Raw genomic sequence first — 14,619 nt, forward strand, 5'->3', positions numbered from 1 at the left:
AGAGGACATTTTATGGGCAGAATCAATTATCGCTTCCTAGTTCCCTAAAACAATGGCAAGCGATTCTAAAACAGCTGTGAACTATCACTATTCTGTAATAAAATTTAAAAAGAAAAATTTATAGCCACAAATCGTGCAATTTGAAATTTATGTAAACTAGTAAGAATGTCAGTCAATCCTAAAGAAAATCAACCCTGAATATTCACTGGAAGGACTGTTTTGCTGAAGCTGAAGCTCCAATGCTTTGGCCGTCTGATGGGAAGAGCAGACTCACTGGAAAAGTCACTGATGCTGTGAAAGATTGAAGGCAAAAGGAGAGAGAGGTGACAGAGGATCAGATGGCTAGATACCACCACTGGCTCCGGCTCAATGGATATAAATTTGAGCAAACTCTGGGAGATAGCGGAGGACTGGGGAGCCTGGCAGGCTACAGTCCATGGGGTCCCAGAGTCCGACACGACTTAGCGACTGAACACCACCACCAACAAAGAATATCATGTTTTAAAAAAAAGTAACCAAACACTCACTGGTGGTCTTCCTGGGCTGCAGAAATTCTTTCAAACCTTCTTCCTCAAGGTTCCCTATAGCTTCATGTTCTTTCTAGTCCCATACCCAGACCTAGCCTCAAAACCTTCACACTTACCCTTCCACTGAGATAACATTCAGAAAAGCTTGCCCAAAGGCACACAGCAGTTCAGTGGCCCAAACAGAACTCACACCCATCTGACTTCAAAGCCTGTTATCTCTAACTACTATGCAATATTGATCTGAGTTTGAATATACTCTCTCGGGGCATTCTCACAGCATCAAACTGTTAAAACTGAGAAAGAAAAACAATGGTGACAGAAGATCCAAAGGAGCCATTATACTGACACCACACAGTCCAGTGACATCTTGGTCTGTGAAACAAAAAACCTGAAAAGTCAAAATCAAGATGATTTTTTCTAGTAGACATCCATTCACCAACTTTCATTTTAAAGACATGTGGGGGCACTTTTTTCCCTAACTCACTGGTTGAAACAGTCCTCAGTAATTTTCCACCTACCTCTTCCATTTCAAAGGAGTCCTTCTGCTGTGCCATTATATTTCTTATGGATGGGATCATCAGTGGTGCACATGGCTCTTTTTCAGGTGTGCACAAAGGGACATTTTTCAGCTCCCCGCTATTTTCCAGCTCACTATGACTGGACATGTTGAAATCACCACCTAAATCAGTTTCTAGAATACCAGATTCCTCATCCAGTTTATTCTCATGACGTTGAGTTTCTTGACTTTGTCCACTTTCAGCTTCATGGTTAAAATTACTATTTGCTTCATCAGAAAGTCCATCAATGTCAGAATTCTCCATAAGAGCTGCTGAACTGCCTGATACTTCTTCTTTAACTGTAGCCAACATAGAAGACGACTCTTTCTTCTTCATAACTTTTTGAGACTTCTGATCATTTTTATTGCCACTTTCTTCCATCACTGAAACGTTTACGATCTTTCCTTTGTCAACTGCCAGGGAAGGAGTACTGCCTTCTCCTTTCTCTGTTTTTTCAACACATAAGTTTAGTTTTGATAGTGTTTTCATTAAGCGATTTGCAGTGTTACTCCGGGTTAAAGGTGGAGGTGAGTCTGTCTCCTTGTTAGAGGTCACTGAGGACATACTTCCAATTCTCTGCAGGGGAGTCCCAGAGACTTGGGAATATAAAGAAGAAAATGCGTTGGCCACAGTAGTAAGCACTTCAATTTGACGAAAACGGCCTACAAAAGTAAAAAGATAAATAAATTATATATATATATATTTATATATTTATGTTTGTATATGTATATATACACGTATTATTAATTAAACCATTATTATGGTTCAGAATTTCAATAACTAAACTACTTAGATCACAAAGATTATGAAACCAGATTCTTTTCTTTATCTAACACTTAAAACCTCTATATTTACTGTGGAGAGGGAGAAAGATTTTTCACTCTTAAGTACTAGAATTTATGTTTTAAAAAATCACAAGGAAGGACAAAGCATAATGACAACATAGAATAAAATAGACAGGACTGCTATTGATCTATAGCTGTGACTCTCTTTTTAGGTCTTGAACTCTTCCAAATGTTAAGTATATATAATTATATTTTATACCTAATGGGAGGGGGCTTGGATTTACAGATCTCTTAAAACTAATCCAAGGACCACCGAGGTTCCCACTGTTGGGAATTTCTGGTCAACAGAAAAAAAAAAAAATAAATAAGCAGAAGATTTAACATGAAAAATCATCAAATTAGCCATACCTTTATAGATTTATAGGAAAAGCATCTGAAAGTGACTGACCTCAACTAATAGTAAAAGGCCTCTCCTTTATTTATTTTCTTTTGGAACAAAAGCAATCTGGAGATATGTGTAAGGTTCCACAGGTAAGTTACATTCTCCAATGTAACACTTAGGCGGAGAATGGGGTGGGAGGATAGGTAAATTAACTTCTATAAATAGAATAATAAAAATTTAGAATAAGCAAACAGCTATTGTATTAACCTTAATAATTAAATTTCCACAATTATTCTTAGAAATTAGTAAGGCCTTAAAAACAAGACCATCTTGCTGTGTAGATGAAAAAATTTTGAAAATAATATGCTAACATTTAAAAACCTTACTTGTTAAAGCGTAATTTGGATTTTCTACTTCCATCCGTTGCATTTGTGCACTCAGAAATACTTTAATATCTATTCCTCTGGCAAATGATGATGAATTAAAAAATCTGGAAGGAATTTTGGAAGCAATATCTGGTTCATCTCGTCCAAATCCAAGATTATAAAGGATTTCTTCAGGGTCTTCCTCATAAAGTTCCAACAATTCTGAAACACTAAAAAAGAAAAAAAGAAATCAAGATGTAAAGTAAGTTTATAGTCCACATCACATTATAAATGAATTCACATCCCTACTTTCTTGTGAAAAGATCCTCTACCCCTTCTACTCTTTAAACCATTATTTATTTCAGCATCTTTATACATTTTGCACCAAATGCGATAAATAACCCTTAAAAGGAGTCTGTTCTTTCAAGCTGTTAGTTTTGAGAAAAAGAGCTAAGCCCTAAAAACACCAAGAACACCCTCAGTAAAGAAACTATCTGAAAAAAAAAAAAAAAAAGAAACTATCTGATTCCTCACCTTATTTTTTTTGTCATTTTAAGAGATGTCCAGTAAAGCAGCTAAACAATTAGAGGACAGATGAGGGAGAATAAAGAGTAAACAGATTAAAGAAAAAATGAAAGTGGAAAATGGACTAGGAAGTTGGTACAACTTTGGTATCAAGGGACACTCTGCAGAACTTGAGTTTTTCTGCTATCTTTCGCTGTCCTAGAAGAGGCAATACAGGTAACAACTGATCTCAGAAAGGTGAGGGAGGAGCTTACTTTCAACTTTTTTCTAACCACTTGCACCCAGGAAGCAGGAGGAGTAAAGTAAGGAGAGTTTGGATTACACAGGGGTCAATTCCTGCTCTAATTCTATTGAGAATTAAACATTCTGTAACCCTTATCTCTCATGCCGGTGATAATCCAAGCTGAGACTCACTGGGGAAACCAGGAATGTTAGAGACAGAAGGTGAGCAGAAGGAAATTTCAATTTGTTTCAGAGAAAATGTTCAAATTTCAAAACAATAATCTGGACAATAAGCTGGTTGCTTATGCATTCGTATTTGCTTATTTTTATATTTTAAAGATATTTGGTTTTATATGAAGATAAATCTATGTTTCAATATCAAGCTTTAAATTAGAAAGATTTATTCTGATATTTATATCAGAGTAACTCAAGACTCTAGCAGAATGGAAAATTTTGGAAGCAGAAATTATTCCACTATGGAGTTCCTCTCTCATAGGGCTCAAAATACTCATTATGGATTCCAGCAACATTATTAACATATTTGTTAACTTTTACTTAATTTAAAAAAAAAGACACTTCTGTCAGTTATGCTGATCTATGAAACACTCTGGATTCCTTTTGACTTCATACTGTCAAGCTAAATCCAAGGCTAAAAAAGTGATCAGATTAGGTCATCTACAACACAATGTAATTGCAGTATAAGCTCAGAATAAGGTACCTTGAGACTGTCCCACTACTTTTCCCAGATCCAGTGGAATTCATACTTCTCCCCTTCTGATGAAACTGTAGTCTTCTCTCTTTGGCCAAAATATTACTGCTATAAACAAAAGTATATTATATAAATTTTACCTCCATAAATATTCCTAATGTTTAGAAAGGAGAAAAAAACAAACAGCTACATACCAATTATCAATTTGAGCATCAATTTCATGAAGGTGGTTCGCTAAAGGTAAAAAGAGTAAGTGGAAAGCACAACTATTAGCAAGACAATAACTACTGTGATACAATCATTTAAAAAGCAAATTAGCCAATTATTGCTAAATGTCTAATATACCAAACTCTTGTCCTGGCACATTAAATCTGTCATTAAAGATAATATACAGATAGGTAAGAAAAGAATCAGTGGCTCATGAAGGGTGTTTTTGGTTTTGTTTGTTAGCAACATCAAACTACTTCCACTGAATGTTTAAGATTAAAAGACATATAAATAACCAATTAAATTTAATAGTTTGAAATAAGTAGAAAGAAGGTATGTGGTTCTAATTAGTAAATTTTAAAACTGTTAATAAAGAATACCTAATAAGTAAGAACATGAATTAGCATTATTTAAGTGTTTAATAGCAATATCTATTCCTAACATGGCTTTTTTAAGGCTAATAATTCACTCCAGTTCCAGCCAATTTTTCTTGCATCTACCTTGAAAATTTCTACTCATTTCAACATATGTTTTCCTATAAAAGTTGTTTTTCAAGTTTATCCTAGACTTACAAGTTCTGAACAAATAAATGCTATTAATGTTTAAGTCTAGAGTAAGTTAAATTTACTGTATTTAAATTTTATGGACAAATATAAAGAATGAAATTATTAAAAGTATATCTATTTTCAGCACACCAGACTTTTTACTTTTTTCATTTCTGATCTGCAGAGCCATGGCAATTTCTTATCCAACAGAAATGTGTCTAACACATAGTATTCAATAAATATTTACTGAATGAATGACTATAATCTTGAAGCAATTTTCAGTAGAACAGCATAATAGCTCCATTTTTCTCTGAGACATCCTTTTTGGGTCTGGCTTCCAATAAAGTCATTCAGTATGGATAAACAGGCAGAGCACAGAGTTGTAGGGTAGTGAAAAACACATTATATGATATCACAGTGATGGATAAATGTCATTACACTTTTGTCTAAACCCACAGAATGCACAAGACCAAGAGTGAACCTTAGTGTAAGCTATGGATTTGGGTAATTATGATGCCTTATTCTAGGTTCATCAACTGTAACAAATGTGCTAGTCTAGTGGGGGGATGTTGACAACAGAGAAGCTATGCATATATAGGGCAGAAAGCATATGGGAAACCTCTGTACTTTCCCCTCAATTTTTTTCTGAAAAGAACTGTTTAAAAAAAAATAAAAATGAAGTCTTAAAAAGAAATTCCACATTGTGAGGCTACTAAGGTAGTTATTAAAAGTGCTATTTACAATAACATTGGAAATGCATTTTAATACTGATTGGGGAGCAGTAAGTTTAAGCTTTACAGTTTATTTTATAGAGTTTATTCCTGGAAAAGATATTAACAAATATAAAAACTAACATATTCACATATTCTATAGAGTTTTCAGTGTTAGAGGGCTCTTAATAAGTAATCTATCACACAGATTGGCTTCAAACAGCAAGAGATCAAGAATATTAGATTCAGTGGGTAAATTCACTATACATCAACTTACAATTCAAGAAGATTTAATAAAATCCTTAATTCTTTTTTTATAAAAAGCACTCATTAATAACCCAGCTATACAGCAACCAATAATTTCAAAATACCAATAAAACAATAAAAAATTCTTAACTTTACATTGTGGAAAGCTTTATTATGAATCCGCAGGAAAAGATAATCTGCGAAAATTTAAACATAGCACAATACACTTTTAAAATCCTAATGCAGCTTTGAACAGACATCCGTATAATGATTTCTAATTAACTTCTAGTAACTCTAATTTGTCTTTTCCTTTAATCTTCTAAAAATCTGGAAAAAGAGGAAGCGAGGAAAGACAGGCGGCACTTGAATGCAAAAAAAAAAAAGACAAGCTGCAGTTGTATATCTTACACTAAAATAAGTTTCACTGCAATTTTCTCACATATAAATAGTTAAGCTTCCTTTTGCGGGACAAGTCTTCCCTCAGTTATATCACCATTATTTGCCCCCAAACAGTTCCTTTAAAGCATTAAAGGCCAATGAAAACCTAGTATTTCACAATGGTTTTCCAGAGCCATTTCTACAGGTCTCCAAAAGGCTCTCACTAGATTAACACATAAAAGTTTCTGTAAAATGTGTATGAGCCACTTTCAAGAACTTTAATTCTGAGGGTCAGAAACCTGAAAACATGTCACTTTCTCTTTTTTTTTTAAATTTTAAAACTATATGAAAATACAGTTCTTCCAAACATACCTTCAGCTCCCAATGACAAATCATCTTCAAAACTTCCCCCATTTCTCACAAGCACACCTGAAAGAAACATCAGAAGATTCATCCCAGTCATCTGTTCTTCCTGACCCCCACATAAAATCATTGTTTTAATTTAAACAAACTGACCAAGCAAAATATAAGATAGAGTTAAGGATTTCAGACATGAATGTCCTCATAAGTTACTCTCCTTATAATTTCAGGAAGAAGACACACGTTAAAATCATTGTTTTAATTTAAACAAACTGACCAAGCAAAATATAAGACAGAGTAAAGGATTTCAGACATGAATGTCCTCATAAGTTACTCTCCTTATAATTTCAGGAAGAAGACACACGTTTTCACTTCATTGTGAAGGAAACCATCATTTGCAACCAGGTAAAATTGCTAGAAGCTAGAATCTACTGGCTACTTTATACTCAATAAGCCTTTAAGACGTTGAATTAGATAATGTATCTTACCCAACAGTTTCACAGAAAACCAGATTCCGGTACAGTCACTTCTTTTACCCCCTTATATTAAGTTGGGAGCTCAAGCTAGATTTTCCTGATACTGTAAATAGTTTTTATATACCTTGCCACTACCTGCACATTCTTATTGTACTTTGAACTTTAGAATTCCACCTTGCACAGGTGGTAAAATTTCAGGTGTGGCAATTTCAGTTCATGTAAGCAAAGAAATGACCTAATTCACTCAATATATATTTTCCCTATGTTTACATATCACATTTCTGTATTTAATTAGTCTCTACAATATCTAACTGAACAATAAAAAAAACGAGTTTCACATTGTGCAAAGGCTTAGTAATTTGTTTAAACTCACCACAGTTTTTATGGTTCATGACAAGGTTTCTCCCTTTTGGCTTTTATCTTAGAACTGCATATGTTATAAACATGAACATCACTTTTATTATTTATATACACACACACACACATTCACTTTCACTCCCAGGACAATAAAGTAGGACCCTCATAGAGAACAGATTTAGAAAGGCAGCTTTCTCTTACCCTTGAGCGTACTACTGCTCTGTTCATCCAGTGAGGCTCCCAAAGGGGTACTGAAATCACAGAAACATATCAGCCTTAGTCTTGAAAAGCTGTCTGGAGAGCGGCCATTGCCCTGCCCGACACTTTAAAGGGTTACAGCTAAGCGAGCTTCTAATCACAGTGTAACATTTCTCCCAAACACACAGGGAATGCAAGTGGATTACATAAGTAATATGCTACCAAGCAAATACCTATCATCAAGTCAGCTCAACAGGAATGATTTAATCACATGTCTGATCTGCCAGCAATTAAGAGCAAGAATGGCAATTACAAATGATATGAATTGGCATTTTCTTTACAAAAACAGAAAAAAGAGAATGACAGTAGGCATTTAGAAAATGTCTGCTCCTCTCAATTTCTTCTCTAGAAACAGGAAACAGAATTAAAAGAAAACAAGTCCTTATCTCAATAAAATTAAAGAGTCAGAGTCTAGTTAGAAATAAGGCTCAACAGTTTTCTTAAATCTCATCTAGCATTTTAGAGCGCCACTCAGCAACTCCCTTATACCAACTATTATCTTTTCTGATACAGTAGAGAAGTTTGGAATTCATCTTATGCTTTTAAACTGAAAAAATACATATATTCTTCATTTAACTCTGAAAAGATTACTAAAAAGTTGGATTGAGAATATATCTTAAGAATTAGCCTTTACTAAAATTCTTTCACATTCTTATTGTTCAAACAAGTCTTTTAAATGCAAAATATTTATCTCTTTCTCAAAACTAAGCTAAAGAAACAGATTATTTTATTATAAAAGTTCTACTTTGTGTCAAAAGTCTTTTGTCAGTAACAATTTGTACCTGTTATAGATTCACACCAGACATGGAATCAATCATAAAAATATCAGTTTAAAAAAAATATTACTGAAACGCCAATGTTAAAAGTTTCTACAAACAAATATACAAGCAATGGCAATTCTTTAAAAATTAGTGTTTTTGAAATCTAAAAGAATAAGCAGTGACCATAAAATCTCTAAGTTTTTGCACATATTTTAAAAAGCTAAACTTTATGCCTTCAAAAAAAGTCATTCCTCTCCCACGATGGCTTCTTGCGTAGGACAAAACACCGCCTTACTCCTGCAGATATCTCTACTGGCCTGGGCACCAACAGAAGATGGCAAATGAGCAGACTATAACTGGCATTCTCCTTCACAAACAAGTCTCTCATAATTGCTGTCTTACAAATCTTATCAAAAACTCTATCTCTTCTTAGAGGCTACTATATTCAAGCAATGTGTTTCCACTTAGCCTGTGGTGGGGGGAGGTGGATTTTTAAAATAAAGACTCCCTTTAAGAAAAAACAGCAAGGTATCTTTATTCAGGATATAGAAAGCAATAAGAAAACAAAGATTATCTGAGAACCTATCATGCGGGAATATGCTGTCTTTAAATCACCTGTACATAATATACAAAGTAGACTAATTCTAGGAAGGATCCTAAATTGTTATAGGAAAAAAAAAAAAAAAATACAGTCACATATACCCTACAGTCAAATCTGTGATGATTAAAACTCAAAGTAAAAGACTGTTCTAGCTTTCCAGAGTACAAATGAATGTCCCTTTTGTACAGAATAGGTACAACAGTAGGGAACAAGAAAGAAATTGATGAAAGAAATCCATGAGGGAAGAAGCAAGAGAATTTAGAATCTGCCTATATAAATCAAGATTAGCAACAACACTTCAGGAATTTTCAGAGATCACATGTCCTGGTGAATGTTAACATTTGCCCATTGCATTTATCTGTAAAGATGCACTTATTTATTGTCTGCTTGATGGGATCTCTTATACAATCTTAATTCCTACACGTCATAAAAACATGATTCTTCTCTTGCTCTTAAACATTTTTTGTGTATTTTTACAAAGAGGGTCCATATATCTCATATTTCAGAAGGATCTGTGATATCCAGAATAAAAGGAGTTCAATGATGGAGTGTTCAGCAAGGCTCCAAGCAATTCACCAAAACAGGATACCAACAGAGCAGTGGCCAGTATTTTGGGTCTTTAGCAAAGAAAAACAAACTGGCATATATAAGAATCAGTTCTCTCTCCTCTCCCAAAAGAGACTTCCCAAACTCTGGTACTTGGACAAAAAGGTGAAGAAAAGCCCAAATTGAGATGGCAAAAAATATATACAGAAGCAAACACCTTAACAAAAGTTAAAAAGCCTACATTCTTCACAGGAGATTTTATAAGTAGCAAATAAGTTGGAAAAAATAATTAAAATATGAAACAGGCACATTTTACTGTAGTAAGATATGATCAATCTCTTCTGTACTTTATCAAACATTTCTGTGCCAGCTATCAAAGCATGTAATTAAACTGATTTATGTAGCCTGAATGTCTTCAAAGCTCTATTTCCCTTCTGTGAATTCCAGGGCCATCTGACAAATCCACGTCCAAGGTGTAAACTAGAACGAAATTAGCTAGTTTTAATAGCTCTCCAAACAGAATTAAGGCACCAGCATAAAGTTAAAGCCCAGTTAATGTACTTAAGTAAATGAAACTCATTTAAAACACATTTGAAAGGGAAACGACTCTATGCCAGATGTACAGATGTCAAAACAAATGCAAAATAAAATACTGTGTGAAATGTGACATGCCTTTCAAATAAAAACGGGCCAGCATAATAATATGGCATGATTATCTGTTTTAGATTTCTGATCTCTGATGCTAACATCACGCTCCGGAACTGAAGTCCTAACAACTGTAAAGTCAACATGGTCACCAAATAATCGGTCACAGCACTTCCATTTCTAATCGTTTAAAGGAGGAAGCTATCCGCCGGCTTACTTTCCGGTTCAGAGCTTATGAGGTTCACGGGACCCACAGGGACGGCGGCCCGAGTCACTTCGCCCGGGCGTCCCAACTGAGCGGATCTCCCCCCGGACATGAGCGAGGACTCACCGGCAGTCCTTGAGCCATATCGCGATCTTCTCGTTGGGCACGTTTCCTGCAGGACAGAGCGAGGGGACAGCTCGTTACCGACCCCAGGGGAGCTCTGTCCACGGGGTCACCCTGGATACTCCCAGGGAGAATCTTACAGGGGACAAAATGTAGCCCAAGCCACACGTCGCAGTGACCACCTGAAGGGAAATGATGGCACCGGGCTGTCTGTGTTGACGCTGGAGACGCCTTGCCAAGCGCGCGCGTTTAAAGGTCGAAAGTGTCCCCTCTCCCCCTGCCTGGAGCCCAGGAGGTCTTCCAGAACTCAGAGCAGTCGCCCAAGGCGCACGAGACTTTCCTCCGCCAGCCCGCACTCCCCCGAGCTCCCCGCCCGCCGCTGCCCGGCCGGGCGCACGGACCTCTCCCCGCGGCCGCCGGCAGCTTCGTTCCGGAGAGGTCGTCCTCGTCCTCGTCCTCGTCCTCGTCCTGCGTCGTCGCTTCTGTGGACAGGTCCTCTGTCTCCGACGCCTGCCAGGAGCCGCGGCACTTGGCCCAGGCCTTCCTCCTGCGACTCGCCACTTGCCACTCGAGTTCCTCCTCCGCCTCCGCCGACGCCACCAGGGGCCGGTCCATGGCCACACTGGGGGCTCCGCAGCCCCGGCCGGAGCCTGTGAGAGACACGGCGGCGGCAGGGACCCCCGCCCCTAGCTGTCAGCGCCCCGCCGGGCTGGGGGCCCCGGGGAGCGGGAGCGGGCGCGGGAGGAGGAGGAGGAGGAGGAGGGGACGGGAGGGAGGGAGGGAAGGAAGGGGAGGGAGGGGGCGGAGGGCCAGCGCTTCACATGAAGCCGGCCGGGCGCGGCGCGGGAGCGCGAGTGGCCCGAGCGAGCGCGGCTGGGAGCCGAGCGCCTGCCAGCCCCCTTCCCGGCTCCCCCGCCCCCGCCTCCGCCTGACGCCCAGGGGCCTGGCCGGCAGCCGCGCGTCAGCGCGCCCCTCCCTCGGCGGCATTCCACGCCCCCTTCCGGCCGGGGGCGCGCGGGGCGGGCGCGACGAGCCTGGAGCGGGGAGACCCGCCCCCGAACCCCCGCCCTCCGCCCCACGCCGCGGCTTTTGCGCCTGTTTGTAGGTTAATAATCTTTGCTTTCTCTCAAGTTCTCCTCGCACCCTAAAAGAGAAGGAATGTAGAATGGCCAAGTTTCCTTGAACGCCCTTCTTCACCTCAAAACAAGCGTCTGCTTGGGCTCCCTGAAAGTTACTCTTAGAGGAGTCCAAAGATTTGTGTACAAGGAATTGTGAAGAAAGCTAGGAAAAAGAGGCGCATAATTGGTATTTGTCAAAATGTCTAAACAGGAAAAGACTAGACTTCGTGGAGTGCTACTTTATGCTTAAGAACGTTATTTAACGTGCTGTGTTATGTATGAGATTGAATTAAGAATGATTTAAGCAGGAAGTTCCACGTTGAAATTGGACATAAAGAGGTGAAGGAAAATAGAGTGAGAAACAGCTGGGGAAAGTAGAAATATTTGAATTTGGGTGCTACCAGATACAAATGATGTCAAGGTTTGGAATTATTTTAAAAATGAGTTTGAGCATTTTCTTTTGTTGTTTTTAAACTCCTACTAGCAGAAAGACTATAAAATACTAATCAGCATCATATCCAAGATCCAGAATAGCTTTCCAGAGTCATCATGGTATAATTCGGGGCCTTCTACTGTAAAGTATGAGGGGGAACTAGAACAGGGGTACTGGTACGTCACTGCCTTGAAATTTCACTATTAATCTTTTTTTTTGAATCTCAAAAACTTTCGTTTCCAAGGGCCCTATAGCAAACTACATCTAACAGTTGAATTGCCCTGCAAAATAGGCCAGAGTCTAGCGCCTGTAGGAAAGGTAAGTAGGAGAGCCAGTGTGGATGGTACCTGGAGAGAAGGCATTGAAAGGGCTGGTTCAGAAGTCCCAGAGAGCAAACCTTGCTGTCTTCAGTTTCATTCGGGGCCCAGAGGGACCCCAACTTACTTAGCTCTGTCATTGCCACATGCTATTGTTAACTGTATCCTAGCCTCTCAGTTCATTCGTTTTCTTTCTGTCCAGTACCTCCATGATCTTCAAGATCCAGCCAAGTCAGAAATTTTCCTGGACTACATCTTTGCACCACCTCTGGTCACATCTTTTCCACAGTTCTCTGGTATGTAACTGAATGTCTGTCTCATTTATTTTGGGACTAAACTTGTGCAGTAAATAATATGACTGGCTTCTAAGGGTATGCCTGGCTTCCTAGGCAGCCTATAAAGGGAGAGACCAAAGAACACTATTCTATATTCTTCTTGCATCCTTTACACTTTTAGCACAGTGCCTATCCCATGAGGAATATTGAATTCTAAAGGTAAATTTTCTATGCTTCACATTCCTCAGAATGGATAGTCAAATGGATAAAATACTTGACTGTATATTGTATCTCTTTGGCCTATTATCTTTAGTTTTGTTGTTTAAATACTTTTAAACAACGAAGAATTTTTGAGGGTAATGAACCACATTTTATATTTAAAAACCCAGCCACCAGGACCTCCCTGGCAGTCCAATGATTAAGACTCTGCGCTTCCAAAGCAGGGGGCACTAGTTCCACCTCTGACTGAGGAGCTAAGATCCAACATGATGCATGGCATGGCCAAAAAGAAAAAAAAAAAAAAAAAAAACCCAACCAAGTCAAATAATAAAGGGGGGAAAATGCCAGCAGATTGGACACGACTGAGCGACTTCACTTTCACTTTTCACCTTCATGCATTGGAGAAGGAAATGGCAGCCCACTCCAGTGTTCTTGCCTGGAGAATCCCAGGGATGGGGGAGCCGTTATCATGACCACTATTTCACAGATGAGGAATGTAATAGCTAGAGATATCAGCTGCTTTACCCCCGGGCCATACAAGAGACAGAAGGAGATAGGAACAGATTTCAAACTTCAGTCTGACACCAAAAACTCTACTGTTTCCACTATAGCATGCTGGATGGGATTATCTGCAACTAGTATAAATATTTTTCTTCCTCCACCTTGTAGGAATTAGTAGTCACTTCAGTTGTGTCCAACTGTGTGTGACCCTATGGACTGTAGCCTGTCAGGCTCCTCTGTCCATGGGATTCTCCAGGCAAGAATACTGGAGTGGGTTACTACTTCATCCTCCAGGGCATCTTCCTGATCTAGGGATTGAACCTGTTGTCTCTTAAGTCTCCCATACTGGCAGGCAGTTTCTTTACCACCAAATAGGGAAAGGAGTACGTCAAGGCTGTGTATTGTCACCCTGCTTATTTAACTTAGATGCAGAGTATATCATGAGAAACGCTGGGCTGGATGAAGCATAGCTGGAATCAAGATTGCCGGGAAAAATATCAATAACCTCAGATATGCAGATGACACCACCCTTATGGTAGAAAGTGAAAAAGAACTAAAGAGCCTCTTGATGAAAGTGAAAGAGGAGAGTGAAACAGTTGGCTTAAGACTCAACATTCAGAAAACTAAGATCATGGCATCCAGTCCCATCACTTCATGGGAAATAGATGGGGAAACAGTGACAGATTTTATTTGGGGGGGCTCCAAAATCATTGTAGATGGTGATTGCAGCCATGAAGTTAAAAGATGCTTGTTCCTTGGAAGAAAAGTTATGACCAACCTAGATAGCGTATTAAAAACCAGAGATATTACTATGCCAACAAAGGTCCATCTAGTCAAAGCTATGGTTTTTCCAGTGGTCATGTATGAATGTGAGAGGTGGACTGTGAAGAAAGCTGAGCACCGAAGAATTGATGCTTTTGAACTGTGGTGTTGGAGATGACTCTTGAGAGTCCCTTGGACTGCAAGAAGATCCAACCAGTCAATCCTAAAGGAAATCAGTTCTGAATATCCATCGGAAGCACTGACGTTGAAGCTGAAACTCCAATACTTTGGCCACCCAATGGGAAGAACTGACTCATTTGAAAAGACCCAGATTGAGGGTGGGAGGAGAAGGGGACGACAGAGGATGAGATGGTTGGATAGCATCACTAACTCAATGGATATGAGTTTGAGTAAACTCTGGGAGTTGGTGATGGACAGGGAGGCCTGGTGTGCTGCAGTCCATGAGGTCCATGCAGTCCATGAGGTCACTTGAATGACTGAACG

The 14,619-nt window shown here is 38.9% G+C and overlaps 1 protein-coding gene across 6 annotated transcripts in view; it reads right to left on the reverse strand.

The window, feature by feature from the left end:
- Window positions 1-14,619, reverse strand: part of ITPRID2 (ITPR interacting domain containing 2) — a 99,185-nt gene that overhangs the window by 26,959 nt on the left and 57,607 nt on the right. For 2 of the 6 annotated variants that reach the window (XM_006071943.4, XM_044932750.2), the window contains exons 2-9: window positions 10,892-11,140; window positions 10,494-10,539; window positions 7,553-7,602; window positions 6,531-6,587; window positions 4,267-4,306; window positions 4,082-4,180; window positions 2,638-2,846; window positions 1,046-1,746 (exon numbers count right to left, since the gene is read on the reverse strand). In XM_006071943.4, the coding sequence (XP_006072005.4) occupies window positions 1,046-1,746; window positions 2,638-2,846; window positions 4,082-4,180; window positions 4,267-4,306; window positions 6,531-6,587; window positions 7,553-7,602; window positions 10,494-10,539; window positions 10,892-11,105 (1,416 nt within the window). In that variant the 5' untranslated portion in view covers window positions 11,106-11,140. Of the gene's footprint in view, window positions 1-1,045; window positions 1,747-2,637; window positions 2,847-4,081; window positions 4,181-4,266; window positions 4,307-6,530; window positions 6,588-7,552; window positions 7,603-10,493; window positions 10,540-10,891; window positions 11,249-14,619 lie in introns of those variants that run through there. The other 4 variants (XM_025273864.3, XM_025273859.3, XM_025273849.3 and 1 more) reach the window with 3 other exon arrangements.

Source organism: Bubalus bubalis, chromosome 2 (assembly GCF_019923935.1).
Source record: "Bubalus bubalis isolate 160015118507 breed Murrah chromosome 2, NDDB_SH_1, whole genome shotgun sequence".
NCBI classification, from domain to species: domain Eukaryota; kingdom Metazoa; phylum Chordata; class Mammalia; order Artiodactyla; family Bovidae; genus Bubalus; species Bubalus bubalis.